The following is a 16,779-nucleotide window of genomic DNA, read 5'->3' as shown; positions in this document are numbered from 1 at the left end:
GTTCTGACTGACTGCACGTATTACTATTTACTAGTAGGCAAAAAATATTATAAACTACAATTTAATGAAAATTCCACCTATACCACTATTATTGCGATAACTGTCCCGATTTGATTAGACGTCCAATCTCGTTCGTACTTCCTAGTATTACTTCAGGAAGATAGGGAATTAATGAAAACTACCGCAATGCCACTACCGGCTGGGATAACTGTTCCGGCTTTTATTAGACTGAATCGTTCCCAGTTCCACAGAAAACCGTTACTGAAACGATTAATGCACCAAAAACAAAACCGATATCAATTTTTCATTGAGTAGATCAATAAAAGCAGAGCCTCATTTATTAATCACGAATTGTCTTTTCAGAGCTTTTATGGGCGTTAATGGCTAAGAGCGTGGGGGCGGGGGGGAATTCTCATACGAAGCCTCCATGTAGTCATCATGGTGGTATGATTTCCCTCGTCAGTAATTTTTACTACGAAAGCGAGGGTAGTTTCGTACTATAAGAGAACAAGTAGTGAGAAAGGGTTCTAAAAATTGGAGGAATGGAATAAATGGTGGCTGGTAAGAGGGCGACTATACGGGGTGAAGTTACGTATCGGAGAAATTCGGAAGAATGTCAGAGAATCTCTGCACAATCTATTATCACGGAACGATTGTAGGTGTTCGCCACGTGATTCTCTGATAAAAAAGATCGGTCGCACAAGAATCGAGAAAATGTAATTGTTTGTTGGGTGGCCCGTCCCATCACTGTTTTAAAGGTATAGTGGGGGGAGCCATTTGATTGGGCGATCAAAACCATTCATTTACTGGGCCATGGCCGAATGTTTAGCAGACAGAAGAAACATGTTACTCATTTGGCTTTTTACTCGAGACATCTCATTTATTGGGATGGTACTAAATCAAAATGGAGTTTCCATTCTAGTTAGCTAATTATGGTGAATTCATATTAAATTGGAGAAAGAAAACCAAGATAGAAATTCTGATGCTAGCTGCAAGGTAGAGGAATGGTAGCTGAAAATGCACCTCAACTTTTCAACCATTTATTTGACATTTGTCTTATTCTTCTTTTTTCGTGGAACACCCAGCTACAGTGTATCAATGACTGAAGGGAGGCTAATGTAATTGACGTTTGAAAAATCAAGTGGGTTTGATTGGCACATACACTCACTTTTGCAATAGAGAACAGCCAAAATGGCTCACCTTTTGGCAGACATTGTCTTGTTCATTTAAATCATCTGAGGTGGCTGTCCTCTTGTGCAAAAGTGAGCCGTTAAATGGCTCTCCGTGAAATTGCATTGCAAATTCCTTATTATCCAGGTTTAAAAATAAAAATATTGAAATACAATTAACCATGCCAAATTACACTGAATTACTAATGCAATCTTTGAGAAGAGTGTCTTCATATTTTTTTGTCCTTTTGTTAAGTCTGGTGCAGGCTGTCAAACAAAAATCTAAATAAAAGCCATCTCTCTCTCTCTCTCTCTACTCTTTTGTTTTTGAGTTTAGCTTATTTCGGTATCCAGGCGGTGGTGTAGGTGCCTATCAAATACCCTACTCTTTTGTTTTAGGGTTCCAGTCATTGATGCAGGTGCCCGTCGGTTGGTCCCCTAGAGAAGAGGGGGCTCTCTCAGCCAAAATGGGAGGAATATCAACTATTCCAGTGTTTGACAGAGTCACCACCTAGATTAGGGCCTAGGACCCGAGATTGACTCTGCAGAAGAGCTACCCTCTTCCGATAGGTTCCATGATCATGTTACAAGGTGAGAAGGTGGGCTTTACTGCAACGCTCTTCAGTTGCCTTTTTCATGCCTCCACATCTTTGCAGAATCTTTGAAGTATAGGCCATGAAAAGCCTTGTTATGAGCCGATCAGACCGACGGATCGTCCATAGCAAGCAGGACACAACAAATGTCTCCTGAACAGCCACCTGTCTTTCTAGCATTATCCAAATACAATGTCTGCCATTTCTCAAAAAATATTCATACTATTATTTTCTTTGGAAAATGATATGGTAACCGGGACTAAGACCGATGGGAGAGACCATCAATGAGAATGTGCCAAGTGCACAAAATAAATCTATATTTTGTTATTTTCCTAAACCGAAGGGCTGGCTTAAATCACTTGCGATGCTGTGCCGAGAACCCATTTGTTCAGTTACCCGCTCGGTTTCTCTTGGTTTCGCAAGCATTACTTTCTTTTACTTTTTTTTTTTTTTTTTTTGCTGGGAAAGCAGAATTGAATGAAGAGAGAGGAGAGAAGAGAGAAGACAGAAGAGAGGAGAGAGATGAACGAGTTGAGGCCCAAAGAAAGCTACACCCAAACTAGTCCAAGCGACATAGGCAGGTCCAATACAACAAACCAAAATAGGAAGAATAGACTCTTGGATCTGAATTGGATAGTTTCAGTAGAGTCCTATTATTATACTAATCTGAAGAGAGGAGCCGAGTAGATTTGTAATTAACTAACTCCTATGCAATAGCCCAAGATGATATTGGAGTCTCCCTTTCCCACTCTCCCTACCCCTCACCCACCACTTGGTAAACTAATATTCCATGAAAAAAAAGGTTTCACGGTTGCCAGACATGGCCTTTGTGTCCAAATTTTAAGAAGCAATGCTGACATTCTATTTCAAGATGGGCAACAAACATACTGATTAATAAGTCTGATGGAATCAACAGAAGCGAAAAGAGGCCACCCATGATCCAAGGTGACATTATATAGTTATTTTAGTCTATACAGATATTCACAAGCATATAATATAGTTACAAGTAGACAAATATACGACTACTAAAGGCTGACCTCATCCGGATTGAATAGCAGCTTCTATGTACATTTTGTGACTGCAAAAAAAAAAGGAGTATTTTCTAGTGAGAAAACAGGGTTCGATAATGTGCCTAAACCATTTGTACATAAGGGTCACAATATCAAGGTCAACATTTCATTTCTAGCCAACAGGAAAAAAAAAAACAAGGAAGAAAGGAGCACATTGATACCTGTCATTGGAAGTTCTTTTTCTTGGATCGGAATTGGGAGAGCTTGTCCCTCCATTGAGCTGGATCACAACATTGCAAAAGATGGGATTTTTCATGATTCAAGTTTACTGAGTATAAATAGATGAGAAACCAACTGGAATTAACGGCTTTTAAACTTGAAACTTTGCTAGGTTTGATGGGTGCCAGAGCCCCTACTGAGTAGGGTGCTAAATGGAGCTTTGTGAGCTTATGCAGTAATTTTGCCTTAACAAGCCATATTTTCTTATTTCTTATAAAAACAAAGTAAAATCCTTCATTCAAACCTGAATCAAGAACAGGTTGAGTCGCTGGTGCAACAGATTTAGAGTTTTATAGCATTTTTTATTTCTATTAAAAACAAACCTTTACCGTATGGGTGCTTTTGAAGAGTAGCTTTATGGTTTTGACAAAATCCAGACATTTCAGAATACATCAACTGCCAGTCACAAAGAAAATGTACTCAAAAGAACAAAGGGAAAAGAAATATAACATTCCAGCGACCCTAATTTGTGTCATTTCTTGAGAATTTAATCACTTGATTTCAGATATATTCACAAATTCCAGAAGATGACGACTATAGAACAGCTGGCTTTCATTTTCCATCAAGTCCAAAATAACTCACCCATGTTAGCAGAGACAATAAAACTAACTCCATAGTATACTTAGTGGTGAAGTGATCCATTACAATTTTCTCTCACCATTAATGAGAGAATGAAATCGCATTATGTGTGAAATGGGTCTAAAATAACATATAAATTTACTGCTTGGAGATGACATGTGGTTCTCCGTAAGACACCAATGTGCTAAGACACCAGCCATTTATACTAATAATAACATTTAAGATAATCGGTGCACACCTAGGGCTCACAACTGAACTTCGGGGAATTTAGGACCATAAAATTAGTTAATTTCAGTAAAACAACATGCATTCCAAAATCAGATTAATCAGGTTACAATAATCAAATCAGTCATAGTTCTTGTAAAAATTCTAAGCTTTGGATTTCATTGATCAAATAGAAATTAAACAATAGAAATGAGAAAATAATGAGTGATAATACGATCTTGGTAGGGTATTACCGGTGACAAGGGTAGGGCTGATTGCGGAAAGTAAAGGTGTAAATCTGATGGGAAAGGTGTAGATGGTAGGGGATATGAGGGTAGGCTGCTAAAATAAATAGAGTATGATTCATACTTAGGAGTGACATGACTTTCATTGTCTGTTGTGGCCAAGAGAAGAAATAGAGAAAACAAGAGTGAGGGAAAGAATGATTGATCTTAGTCAAGATAGGAAGAGATGAAGGAGAGAATGATCAAGATAAGAGAGATCATGATCGGGAAGAGAAATGAAGATCAAGATACAAAAAAGATCAAAATCAAGAAAAGATCAAGATCTAGTAAAGCTTACGAAAAGAAAAGGAGATCAAGATCTAGGAAAGATCAAGATCACAAAAAGGAAGAAAGAATATCAATGGTGAGAAACATAAGGGGAAAAAAGATAAAATATTTATAAAAAAAAAAGGAAAAGTGAGAAAATGAGAGAAATGAATGTAGGAAGTACAAAAGGAAGAAAAGGAGGAATGATTTATAAACCTAACCGAGATAGAGGTTCTATTTCATTTTCCAAGACCTGGGTTTTTTTTTTGGAGAGTAGGGGGTACCAGAGTTTTGCATGGAGGGTTACTTAAGTGGTGGACCAAAGGTTTTAGCCAGTAGGATTTAAGAAATGATTTTAAAAGGTTTAAGTACAATAAGCGGTGGGCCATGGGGCTATAAGTAAGGGGAAATGGTATGAACTATAAGTAAAAGGGGAATATGTGGGGTCCTAGGTTGATGTTGACATCCCCCACATCAAGGAGACTAGGATTACTAAATCATGAAATATAAGTCTAAATAAAGCCTAAAAAAAAAGGAAAAAACAACTAAATTTATACATGAAACAAATAATCCTAATACTAAGGGCCTGTTCGTTTGAGATTGTGACAAATGACTGTGAGCCCCAAACCTATTATTAAACTCAAAATTAAATGAAATTCAGAGCCCAATAATAGGTTTGGGGCTCATAATCGGTTGTCACAATCTCAAATGAACAGGGACTAAATAACACCAGTTACTGCATCGAGTATAAACCTGCAACACCTGAAAACATGTCCTCGAGAAGTTTTTTTTTTTTTTTTTTTGAATGGTTGCAAATTTCATTCAAATAGAAAGGAAGACCGAAGTAGTCCGGCAAAAGATACAAAGAAAAAAAGAAAATACAATCAATAATATATCTAATCAGGTCATGGCGGGAGGAAATCAAACCACTCAACATCCGGTGTTTCCTTGCACCATCCCTTGCTAATCTATCCGCTTCACTATTAGCTGATCTTCTAACGTGAGTGAAGACAAAGGATGAGCCAAGAGTGATGTCATGAATCTGATCAAAATAAGGAGAGAATCTCCATGCAGTAGATTTCTACCCACTAAGCCATCTAACCACATTTTTTGAATCTCCTTCCACTATCACTTTATCAATAATGTCCCTGTCCAGCCTTTTGATCCCCATGTATGCTGCCCTAACCTCCGCCTCATTCGCATCACAATTCCCAATAGGACCATAAAAAGCCCAAAGGACCGATCCAAAAGAGTCACGGCACGAATACTTGATCAGAGGATGTCCTTGCCAACGGACTAGGTATCTCTAACAAAATCCTCTCTAGATTTACATCGTCCGAACGTCCATGTCATAAACTCCAGAAGGTAATAAAGCGATGATGATAAGGTCAGGCATATCTCCAAGGCATATAAGATGAGCGATTTCAATTGCTAACCGATCTCATCGAAGGAACGTGGCCACTAGAACCCATGACATAGAAAGTGATCACCATGATGCCGATGAGCGACTACTTCGTTCTCAATACTCAGTTGCAATATCTCTAACACCTCTTTGTATACTACGTCGATTTAGTAGACTGAAGCATCAACCTTGGCACTGGGCTTCCCTAGGAAAGAGCATAGGGGCATGATCTAAGAGGTGGAAGAAGGGGATGTCCACGAATGGTCTCAAAGGAATGGGTAATAGAACTATAGCAAGTAAACTTTGTTATGGGCAAAATTAAGTTCCATTGCTGGTGTTCCTCACTAGCTAAGCACTTCAACAAATGCCCTCAGTTGACATATTACTTCCGCATGGTCATCTGCTTGGGAGTAGTATGTGGTGTCAAATTGAAATACAACCGAAAAGAGATACAACAGAGATCCTCGCTAAACAAATCAATATGAAAGGAGCCACATCAGAGAATCTATTAATAATAACAATGTTGGACTCAAATCTCATAAAATCCCGGACTATAGGAGAATATATGACAGTTTAGAAGTTTCAATTTTAATGGAGATGTACAGAAGTTGTCCCCAGATGATCCCCATCAAGTACGGTTTCATCGTCCTCGCCTTCACAAGATTGCTTATTCATCCCCTCATGTGGAGCACTTTTAGAATTGAGATCGTTTCCTTCTTCAGTGTCAGTTCCATCCTCATTATTTACTCGTTTTGCTAGAGGTTAGTTTGAGGATCGAATGTCCTACGGAAACAATCGGACGATCTGTGAATCGATTCACCGCACTTAAAAAACATTTGGAGGTCATACAGTGAGCTTTGGGTCTTACAAGTCCACGGCATGTGTTCCGTGGAACCTACAAATGGTCTCGTGGTATTGGTCGAGGAAGATGGGTTCACACGACCGGTCACATGATTTATAATAGTTGAAAGCCCAATATGTTTGCTAATGCAATTAAGGGCAACTCTAATCTCGAATAGCATGTCCAAGTGTTGGCAGAACGTAGCCTGAGTACATAGTTGCCGGGCTACTTGGGGTTGGACTTGTCCTTGCCCCTGACGTGGAGCATTAGCCCTGTAAGCAATGATTGAAAGTGGAGAATTTGACATGGAGGAGAACCCTACGAATTCTAAAAAGATATTAAGACACCAAAATAAGAATAGAAGGACGCAGCACGAGGTAACTGACACCTATAGGGGTAGCATTAAGAAACACACATACTATCTAAATATCCCTTAATAGACAAAATCACTAATATGGACTCTATCAGAAAATTTACCAAACACACGGACAGCGCTAGATGAACCACTGAAAGCATATAACTAAGGGAGACTCGAACTAGATTTTTACCCAACACTTAGGGGGAAGGTTCTAAGCTTTTAATTTCATTCATCAAAAAGAAAGTAAACAACTCAAGGCAAGTTCATACAATAAGTCCAAAGGGAAACAATAACTAATGGGGAAATAAAATTAGATCTCAATTAAAAATCTATCATAGCACTAAGATCTATTAAAGTCTACCCATGGCCCAAATGATATCCAACATAGGTAAGAAAATAATGGGTTATAATATGATATGGATATGGGTGTTAAGGATGATAAGGGTACGCTGATCACAGAAATAAAACTGTAAATCCAATGGGAAAGGTTTAGGACGTAGGGGATACGGGGGCCGCCTGCTAAAATGAATAGAATATGATATATATACCTGGGAGTGATGTGAAGGGTTTCGTGCTTTTGATCATTTGCTGAAAAATCTGTTTTGAAGCTGGATGGAGGAATATCATCTGTGAAAGCTGGTCGATCAATCGCTGCGGATTTTGAATCTCATTGCTGCAGGTAATGGTTGAGAGGAGAAAGAGAAAGCTAGTAAGGAAAGGAAGGGTCGATGAAAAAGAGAGATGAAGGAAAGAAAGATCAAGATAGTTATGAAGAAAAGAAAATCAAGATCCAACAAAAGATTAAGAACAAGATCAAGAAAAGTATAGGGAATCAAAATAAAGAAAAGGTAGATAGAAGATAAAGGGGGAGAATGATAAGGAAAAGGGAGAACGATTTATAAACCCAGCTGAGAAAGGTAAAGAGATAAGGTGAGAAACAAATATAAGGAAGAAAAGGAGGGAAAGCAAAAGGTTTATAACCTAATCGGGAAGTGGGGGTGGAAAGAGGCCAAAAGAATGAAGAAAATAAGAAGGGGGAAAGGAAATGAATGTAGGATGTTAGAAGAGAGAAAAGGGAACAGATGTAAGATGTAATAAGGGAGAAAACGAAGAAGGGGTAATAGACTAGGGAGGTGGAAAGGGAAAGAAGGGCAAAGAGAAGGGAGGTAGATGTTGATCAGCCACAAGGAGGGGGGAAAGGTTGAGTGAAAGGGGGAGAGGAGAGAGAGGGAGAGAGAGAGAGACGCCCAACGGGAATTCTTTTTCGTTTTCCAATACTTGGGTTTTCTTTTGTTTGGGGGGAGGGTGTGATAGGTATTTATATAGAGGGGAGTTAGTTAAGAGGTGGGCTGAAGATTTTAGCCAATAGGATTTAAGAAATGATTTTAAAGGGTTTAAGTGAAATAAGTGGTGGGCCATGGTTGATGTGGACAACCCCTACATGTAGGATTATTAAATCAAGAAATAAAGTGTAAATAAAAGAAACTAAATCTATCTATTCAACAAATAATACTAATACTAAATCGCATCAATAGTTCATAAAAATCACACGATAAAGAAAAGAAATCTAGATAAAATACATGACAACAACATTAAAAGAATTGATTGAACACCCATTAATAATAATTACAAACTTTTCCCCTAATAAGCCTCGCGATGTTTAATACCAATGTCATCCAATACCAATGACAAATACATGTCAATAACAATTCTTGAAAATATATGAGTGCCCTTTTTATATAGCTTTATTCGAGATTTTAAACCACTTTATAATAAGCACAATTCAGAAGTGTTGCCACTGTTTTGACTAACTAGTAGAAACAAAATATGCGAGCAACATATAAAAAGGAAACTTACCTGCATCTCCGTACCGTTCTTCAACAGCGGCAAGCAGCATGTTACGAACTAGATCAAATTCTTTGGTTTCGACACATGGATGACCATCAGGCCTGCATGGATTGCAAAGTTGCATGAAATCCTTCTCTTGTAGTTAGAACAGAGCGTCACTTACACAACTCACATTTAAAGTGTCGAATATGGACAGATGGCCAATATGAATGTAGCAGACCACATGTCCATACAATCGATTAATGATTGTCGCAGTATCTTAGATGTATTATGTATAAGAAATAAAGTGTGAAAAAAGTGCAACATGATAAGTGGATTGGCACTAAAAGTATGACGAAAGAATATAAGTGAGCTGAACAAAAACAAGAAAGACAAATGTAAGATTCTCTGAATTAACATTTATGCATGTGTGATCCAAAATGTATTGCATTTCACATTTTTTTTTGAGCATCCTACATTTAATTTTGAGCCCAATAATCAGTTTTGGACTCACAATCGGTTCCAAAATCCAAAACAAACAGGGCCTAACTGTGACAGTATAAATGGTGATTCCCTTGGAAAGAGATTCTTCATTCTACCTGTCTTGTTCTGTGAACAGCAAGCCACTTGACAGAGGGACCTCGATCGCATGCTTTACAGGTTCGATAACTCGCATTCCATCACTGTAAGCAAGATGTTTGTTAACTTGAATGGGCACCTGCAATGGTTTACAAAGATCAGAATCCATTAAAGAAGAAAAATGAACTGTAATAATACGAAAGAAAGAAAGAAATATCCATTTGTATGCTCCAGTTTAACCATGCTATATGCACAACACAAATAAGAACCCATGAATAAACTGACTATCACTATAACATACATTATTTAGATACCACATGGAAATGCATACACAAACATGTATCCAATATTTTATCATGTCTGATAATGTATTTTCTGTTGGTTATACCGTTATACAGTCTATATGGCCAACTATAGCGTACGAAAGTAAGAAAGATTGGGGAGGAAAATAGGATGCGACTACGAATAATAACAGATGCTGTTGTGCCATTCAAAATATAAAAAATAAAAAACTGATGCTGTTGTGAATTTCATAAGAAGGTGCTGACAAGCACTCATGATTTGGGATGATTGCTTTCATACATGAATTTCATGAGAGAGGTATGATAAACAAGGAAGCTAATACCACTTTTATCACTCTTATTCCCAAAAAAGGTGTCATTGATCTCAAGGATTTCAGACCGGTTAGCCTTGTTCATAGCTTGTATAAGCTCTTGGCTAAGGTACTTGCAAGAAGATTAAAAGGAGTCATAGGTGATATCAGTTCAAAATTCCAAGGGGCTTTTGTCGATGATGGGCAAATCTTAGATGGTATACTCATTGCAAATGAAGTCCTTAATACCTTGAAGAGGGAGGGTCAAAGAGGACTTATTGCTAGAATTGACTTAGAAAAGGCCAACGATCATGTCAATTGGAAGGTACTTGATTTCATTCAAGAAATGATAGACTTTTGCCCAAAAATGGAGAAGATGGATGATGTCTTGCATATCTTCGGCTTCTTTTTCCATAGTCCTTAATGGATCCCCGGTTGTTTATTTTGGGAGTTCAATGGGCTTGAGACAGGGGGACCCCTTATCACCATACTTATTCATCATGGTCGTGGAAGCACTTAGTTTACTATATCAAAAGCGGAGATAAAGGGGTATATACTAAGGGCCTAAAACTGAGTAGAAACTCCCAAACGGTCACTCACCTTAAATTTGTCGATGATACATTGGTACTCTTAGAGGAAGATGGACCGACCATTGCTAATTCAAAGAGGGTCTTTAGGTGGTTCGAGATTGCATCGGGATTAAAAATAAATTTCTCTAAAAGCGCTATTGCCGGCATCAACGTAGAACCATATATTGGTACTCTTGTTTATTTTCTTGTGAATTTTCTAGGGGTCACAACTTTCTTAATGTTTTCTGTGGATCGTCTTATGCTTATGCCATTCTGAGTAGATTTAGGAGTGACATATTGGAAATTTATGAAATATGGGCTAATGCTTATAGAAAAGTACGGGATTTTAAAAATTATTAAAATGCCATTCTGAGTAAATTTAGGAGTGACATATTGGAAATTTATGAAATATGGGCTAATGGTTATAGAAAAGTACGGGATTTTAAAAATAATTAAAAAATAATTTTTTAGAAAAAAATAAACAGGAATGATCCACGCTTTCTAATTGTCATTTCTCAAAATTAGAAAGGAAAACCAGGAATGTCTAATGCATCTAAAAATTGGAAATGAAAAGCAGCTGCTTTTCTAAATATTGTGGCTCCCTGCTTTTAGAAAAACCAACTTTTTATATTCAGATTTTAATTTGCTTTTCCTACTTGGTTTTTAGGAACAACAAATAGTCGCTCCTGAAAGCATGCATTTTCTAGATTAAGATAAAAGGTGGTTCTCAGCCAAATTAAGAAAGCATGCATTTTCTAGATTTGTCCTTTCGGAAATTTTCAAGGGATTGAAAAATAAGTGCTTTCCCAAACTGGGGTTGCAGTAGTAGTAATTAAGCTCTTGTGGTGGTCATAATCTGATGAACGATGGTTGGGTCAAGGGGCCCAACCAGACCGGTGTTATCCCCCACCGGGATACTGCAGAAAACCCTGGCATCGCTTTCTGATAGCAGCTGTGGCAACATCCCAACTTTCGTTGTTGCCAAATCTGAGATTGCTCTCCAGTGGCTAAATAACTAGAGCAAATTGCCATCCTCCTGAGAAAAGTATGAACACAAAGAAGCTTGTTTGATGGACATTTCTCACCTTTTTTTTCGGTCGTTTGTTGTTCTTGGAGTTCCTAATTTGTCTTCCCTTTCAACAGGAATGATAGTGATCATGTTTTAGAAGTGTTTTTCGTTGCCAAAACTGGAATGAAGAGCTAAAATTATTTTGGTGGCAGAGACTTTACCAAAAAAAAAAAAAATGCTACACCGAATTACTACAAAAAAGAAAAAGAAAAAGAGGGGAGCATTAATTTAGGTGCCAGGGACTTTATGATTAAAAAAACGCTAAACCAAATTTCCGCACGCGCGCCCAGGGGGTGGGGGGGGAGGGATCTCCATCTCTGTTTGAATGGCTCTATACCAGTATATATGATAACATGTAGGAAAGCATTGTGTAGACATTTGCATTTACTCTAGACATATCAACATTGTCATTTAGGGTGTGTTCTTCAACTGCTTCTGCTCTCCGAAACGAAAAAGAGCAGAAGCGATGCCAAAAAAGGTTACAGAATGTGACCTCATTACCAGATGCAACATTAAGGGAGGCGGCAAAAGAAATACCTTGCATCTCACTGCAATATTAATGGCATCTGAAGGTCGGAGATCAAAGCTGAATATCTTTTTCTCATCACCAGCCTGTATAAAATAAAGTTAACAGCAAGCCACTTTTTCCATTTAAATTATCAATCAACCATTGCGTAGATTAGTTAACTATTAAATGAAGGGAGAATGCAGAAAATTTTTTCCGACACATAACAAAATTTATTAATGACAGAGAAAGGAGTAAAGCAGGGGAGAAAATGCTTAGTACTTTCCAAGGGAAGTAAGCACTTACCTCTGCAAGGTATAATTCTGCGAAGTACGCCTCATGAACTCTTTTGGTTACTCGAACAAGCTGCACCTGCATGAGAAGAGGGATATAAATGAAATGTATATATCCCAGTTTGAAGATAAACCGAAATTTTACAAGAGGAGTTATGCCACTGATGAGAGTAGGTCAAATTCCTAAAAGACTTACAACATATCCCATCTTATCAATCATCTCCTTGATTGTTTGATATAAAGTGGGCCTAGCCTGAGACACAAATTCAATGTTTAATACTCATCTGAAAGTACCATTCATAATAGAAGCCAGCAAATAACCAAATAAAAGCTAACTAGCAGGGATTAATGAGACAACTAAAGGACTAAAGCCATACAATTTGAACATTGCGTACTGCAGCCATGAGCAACACACTTGGCATCTCCACTGCAATTAAAATGGACAATCACTTGTCAGAAAGATTTTTGAAACATAAACAAAATGATTTAAGTTGTTGGCATCCCAAGTACAACAGCATTAATTTCTTTCTGAAACAGCTAAACAAAGACCAAATCCCAAAATATATACGTACACACAATGATTGGAAGAAGAAGATCACTTCCATCCTCCATCTTCAGCACAATAGCGGGATGAGGAGCATAATCTGGCAGGTGTCCTCCCTGAGGATTGTTATGAACACATCTTAAATGCCTACCATCTCGCATTTTAATCAGGAAACCATCTGAACCACTTTTCACCTCAACTGCATAGGTAAATAATGCAAATACACCACGCACGTCATCTATGACAGTCACACCCTGTTCTATAATTTCAGAACCAGAATACTTACATTCAAACCAATGCAACATCCTATAGCAGGTTGGTAGATCAATAATAAATGAGGTGCATCAAAATCCATGACAATGAAAAATCTACCAAATGACACGAGGAAAGTTCCACAATAGCACATGAATATTTAATCAATGAAAAGGAAATCCATGCCTTCAAGAGATCCAAGTGTAAGAGCACACAAGCATACCAGCTTCCACCACACTGGAGTTCACATAATCTTCGTCCTTCTCGCTGAAATTCTCTGCCATGCTGCCGTTACCGTTTGACGAGGAACTGAAACTACACCGAACAGCCCTATCCATTCCAGCAGGTTTAGGAGATAAACCCTTGACCTTTGCTCGGGCTCGGCAGCTCCCTCTAGATCCCCAAATTTCACTTCTAAGAATCCTAGCCTTCATGGAAGGCCCATTCACTGGAAGCATAGAAATTCCTACTTGTTTCGCACGGACAGTGGGGCAGATAACTGGTCCTTGTAGAGTTCCCATCTCACCTCCTTCAATGATGACAAAATAAAATGAAGAAAAGGATAAGGTCCAGCCAATAGTAATAAAAAGGAGTAGATTTGAATTCAATCAAGAGTACAGGAAAGCGGGAAATTAATGTTAGAAACAGAATGGGAAAGAGAGAAAAAGAGCCAGGAACAAAATTCATGATCACAATATCCAGATTGCCAAACATTACCGGATTTACCACCAAATCAAATGACTGTGGAGAATAACTGGTTTATAGATTCTTGGATTGCCAAACATATACAATGCAAAGACTCGCGAATATAACACTTAATAGCAAAGTTTCAAAATGTGGTTGCGGGCCAAAATGAATCCAAAGCAAATCCTAGTCGACTCAGCGCAGCATGATCAAGTACTCAATTGATGCCGCTGAATAATCAGTTGATGCGGTCATAACTCAGTATAGCCAAAATAATTTTGATTGAGTTTATAGGGCAAAACACATACTTTGAAAAGAACTCAGGTGAGTCAACGATGACGCAGTGGAGTATTGAAACCATGCTTATTACTGAAAGGACTATCTCGTTGGATATAACAAAACATTACATAAAACCAATCAGCTTTTCAGTCCATGGACAGAAAATCATAAACATAATGCAGAAACTACGCTACGACCTTTATTAACTTCACACAAAAGTACATACCAGTGCAAATGCAAGGAGCTCAAGTACAAAAGTCTGAGACATCTATGATTATATAACTCCTTGCTACAAGAAAAATACTTAAAAACCAAATAGAGTTTTTTGCCTAACAATGAAAAAGATATCAGCTATCGGTATATTTGATAAGCCTAATATCAATAAATCCACATAATTTCTATATTTTGCCAGAGAATGAAAAAAGATCAGACACCAAAACCTTCTCCAAGCCAGGACTCAAGGAATTCAAGTAATCTACACAAAATTGCAAGTAAATTATATAGAAATTGCAAGAACAATGAGTTAGAGGCAAAAATCACAAAGAAAACATGGAAATAGAGCTACCTTTACAACAGCACTATATGTTTCAACAGAATAACAAACCAGACAGGATTTCTTAACAGATTTGCAGCAGAAAAGGAAAATCACAGAGATCATGACCTTCTAGAAACTAAAAAGCAGTTTTGTAAGATATCAACAACGAAAAACATTAAGAAATACTAAATCCTCATACCCTAAGCCCTTCAAAAGCTCAATCTCCAGAAAATCACAGAAAACCTCACTCGCGATCTGCTAATTCCTTTGCAATCCAGTCGAATTTATGAGATATCACAAATTCCTCAGAAAAGCTGAGAAAAATTGAATCGCGAAAAAAGGAAAGTTCGATTTGCAGCGACAAGGATCTAATCGGAAGCGTGCTAGAAGCCGAATCTCAATCTATCTGTGAATTTATTCTCTGATCTGCATAAAAAAACCCTAGCGGAGAGCTTGAGAAGCGTTTCAGAGGAGAGAATGAACAAAAAAAAAAAAAACCCTAGAATTTTAAAAACCACACAGATTTCGCGTAAAAAGCACGGATATGAAGATAGAACCGATCGACACGAAAATATATTACCGATAAAAATGAGAGAGAGAGAGAGAGAGAGAGAGATGGATAAGGGTGAAATGTTAGAGTTGATACTAATGGGAGGAACAGAAAAACAGGGGGAATGAGAGAATAAAAAGACACGGGGGTATGTTTTTTCCGTAACACAGTAACACACGCAAATATGACGAAAATAGCCTTATTCTTCAGCAGAATGCCGTACTCATGCTTTAGATGGAGGGTCTATTTGCTCTATCCATGTTAGGTTGGGGGGGATTCGTTAACCTCTCATGTATGTGCATTTGAGACCGTTGATCTTGTAGTGCCTATGAGCCGGGCCCACATGATCATGATCTCATGCCAGATGGACAACCCATGCGTAAATTAATAGGATACAAAATTTTTCAAAAGTGAAGTGCTATATTTATGACTACCCCTTTTACACTACAATGGGCTGGCCCATGGGAGAAAAAGGAGCCAATATATCATTTCAATAATGTTTGTGGGGCTAAGATCATCCCCAAAACGATGCTTGATCGATCAAGGGTGGAAGATCATCCAATTAACGTAGGGTCATCGGGAATGAGCTGGGCTTGTGGTAGAAATTCAGATCAATGGATCAGATCACTTCAAAACAGGCACATATTGGATCCAAAAAGGGAGCTGTTAGGAAAGAGTAAAAGCTATTGTTTTTTTAGCATTTTTTTTTCCCCAAATTATTAGTTTTGCTGAACTTGGGGAGATTTTAGTAATTTCGCTGAGAAGAGTGAGTAAAACCGCGTATTCTCGGTGCTGCTTATGCCACTCGTTGACTGATTATTCTTATCTACATCGGACGGCTTAGATACATCCAACTGTAAATGGCGATTTGCACTTTGATACAAATACAAGTTATGTGTTTGGGGCATTATGGTAATTTGAATTTTAAACCCTCTTATTGGGAAATTGTACCGAAAAGACATACATGCCCCTGCACGAACAATGGGTTATGTTCCTAATTTTCAGTTAATGAGACGAGCGTAGGGGTGGCAATGGTTCGGTTTCGGTGGTTTGACCCTCAAACCGAACCAAACCGAAATTTGAATCGGTTTGGTAAAACCAAACCGAAACCGAACCAAAATCGAATTTTCGGTTCGGTTCTGCCAATTTTACCACCCCTTGCTCATAATTATTGGAGATATTCGGTTTCGGTTCGGTTTGATCCCCAAACCAAACCAAACCAAACCGAATTTTGAATTGGTTTGGTTTAACCAAACCAAAACTGAATTTTCGGTTCGGTGTCGGCTCGGTTCCGGTTCGGTTCGGCCAATTTTGCCACCCCTAGACGAGCCTGCTTTTAAATAATTTCTGAATTTTAGATGATGGGAAGAGCATTTCCGTCCTTAAGATAAGAACTGGTTACAGAATATTTTCACCGCTGAAACCGGTTACTAGCGGTAAAAAGAGGCGATTGCCGGTAGCGAAAATATCCAAGCTTCTCCAGCGGATGCCACGTGGAACATTGACACAGCAACG

The 16,779-nt window shown here is 38.2% G+C and overlaps 1 protein-coding gene across 1 annotated transcript; it reads right to left on the bottom strand.

Moving 5' to 3' along the window:
• Positions 1–2,636: 2,636 nt before the first annotated feature.
• On the bottom strand, positions 2,637–15,340 carry LOC143884545 (bifunctional nuclease 2-like). The gene is made up of 11 exons (XM_077388173.1): positions 14,914–15,340; positions 13,440–13,745; positions 12,993–13,163; positions 12,798–12,847; positions 12,617–12,673; positions 12,434–12,499; positions 12,160–12,234; positions 9,413–9,531; positions 8,844–8,935; positions 2,994–3,052; positions 2,637–2,840 (listed from the first exon to the last, which is right to left on the bottom strand). Exons 2-10 carry the CDS (start codon positions 13,735–13,737, stop codon positions 2,997–2,999), a joined length of 984 nt encoding a protein of 327 aa, XP_077244288.1. The 5' UTR covers positions 13,738–13,745; positions 14,914–15,340; the 3' UTR covers positions 2,637–2,840; positions 2,994–2,996.
• Positions 15,341–16,779: the final 1,439 nt, after the last annotated feature.

Source organism: Tasmannia lanceolata, unplaced genomic scaffold (assembly GCF_043159265.1).
Source record: "Tasmannia lanceolata isolate RefF3 unplaced genomic scaffold, GAP_Taslan_0.1 ptg000008l, whole genome shotgun sequence".
NCBI lineage: Eukaryota > Viridiplantae > Streptophyta > Magnoliopsida > Canellales > Winteraceae > Tasmannia > Tasmannia lanceolata.
Note: the sequence above shows the minus strand (reverse complement) of the source record. Positions and strands in the feature narration are given on the sequence as shown.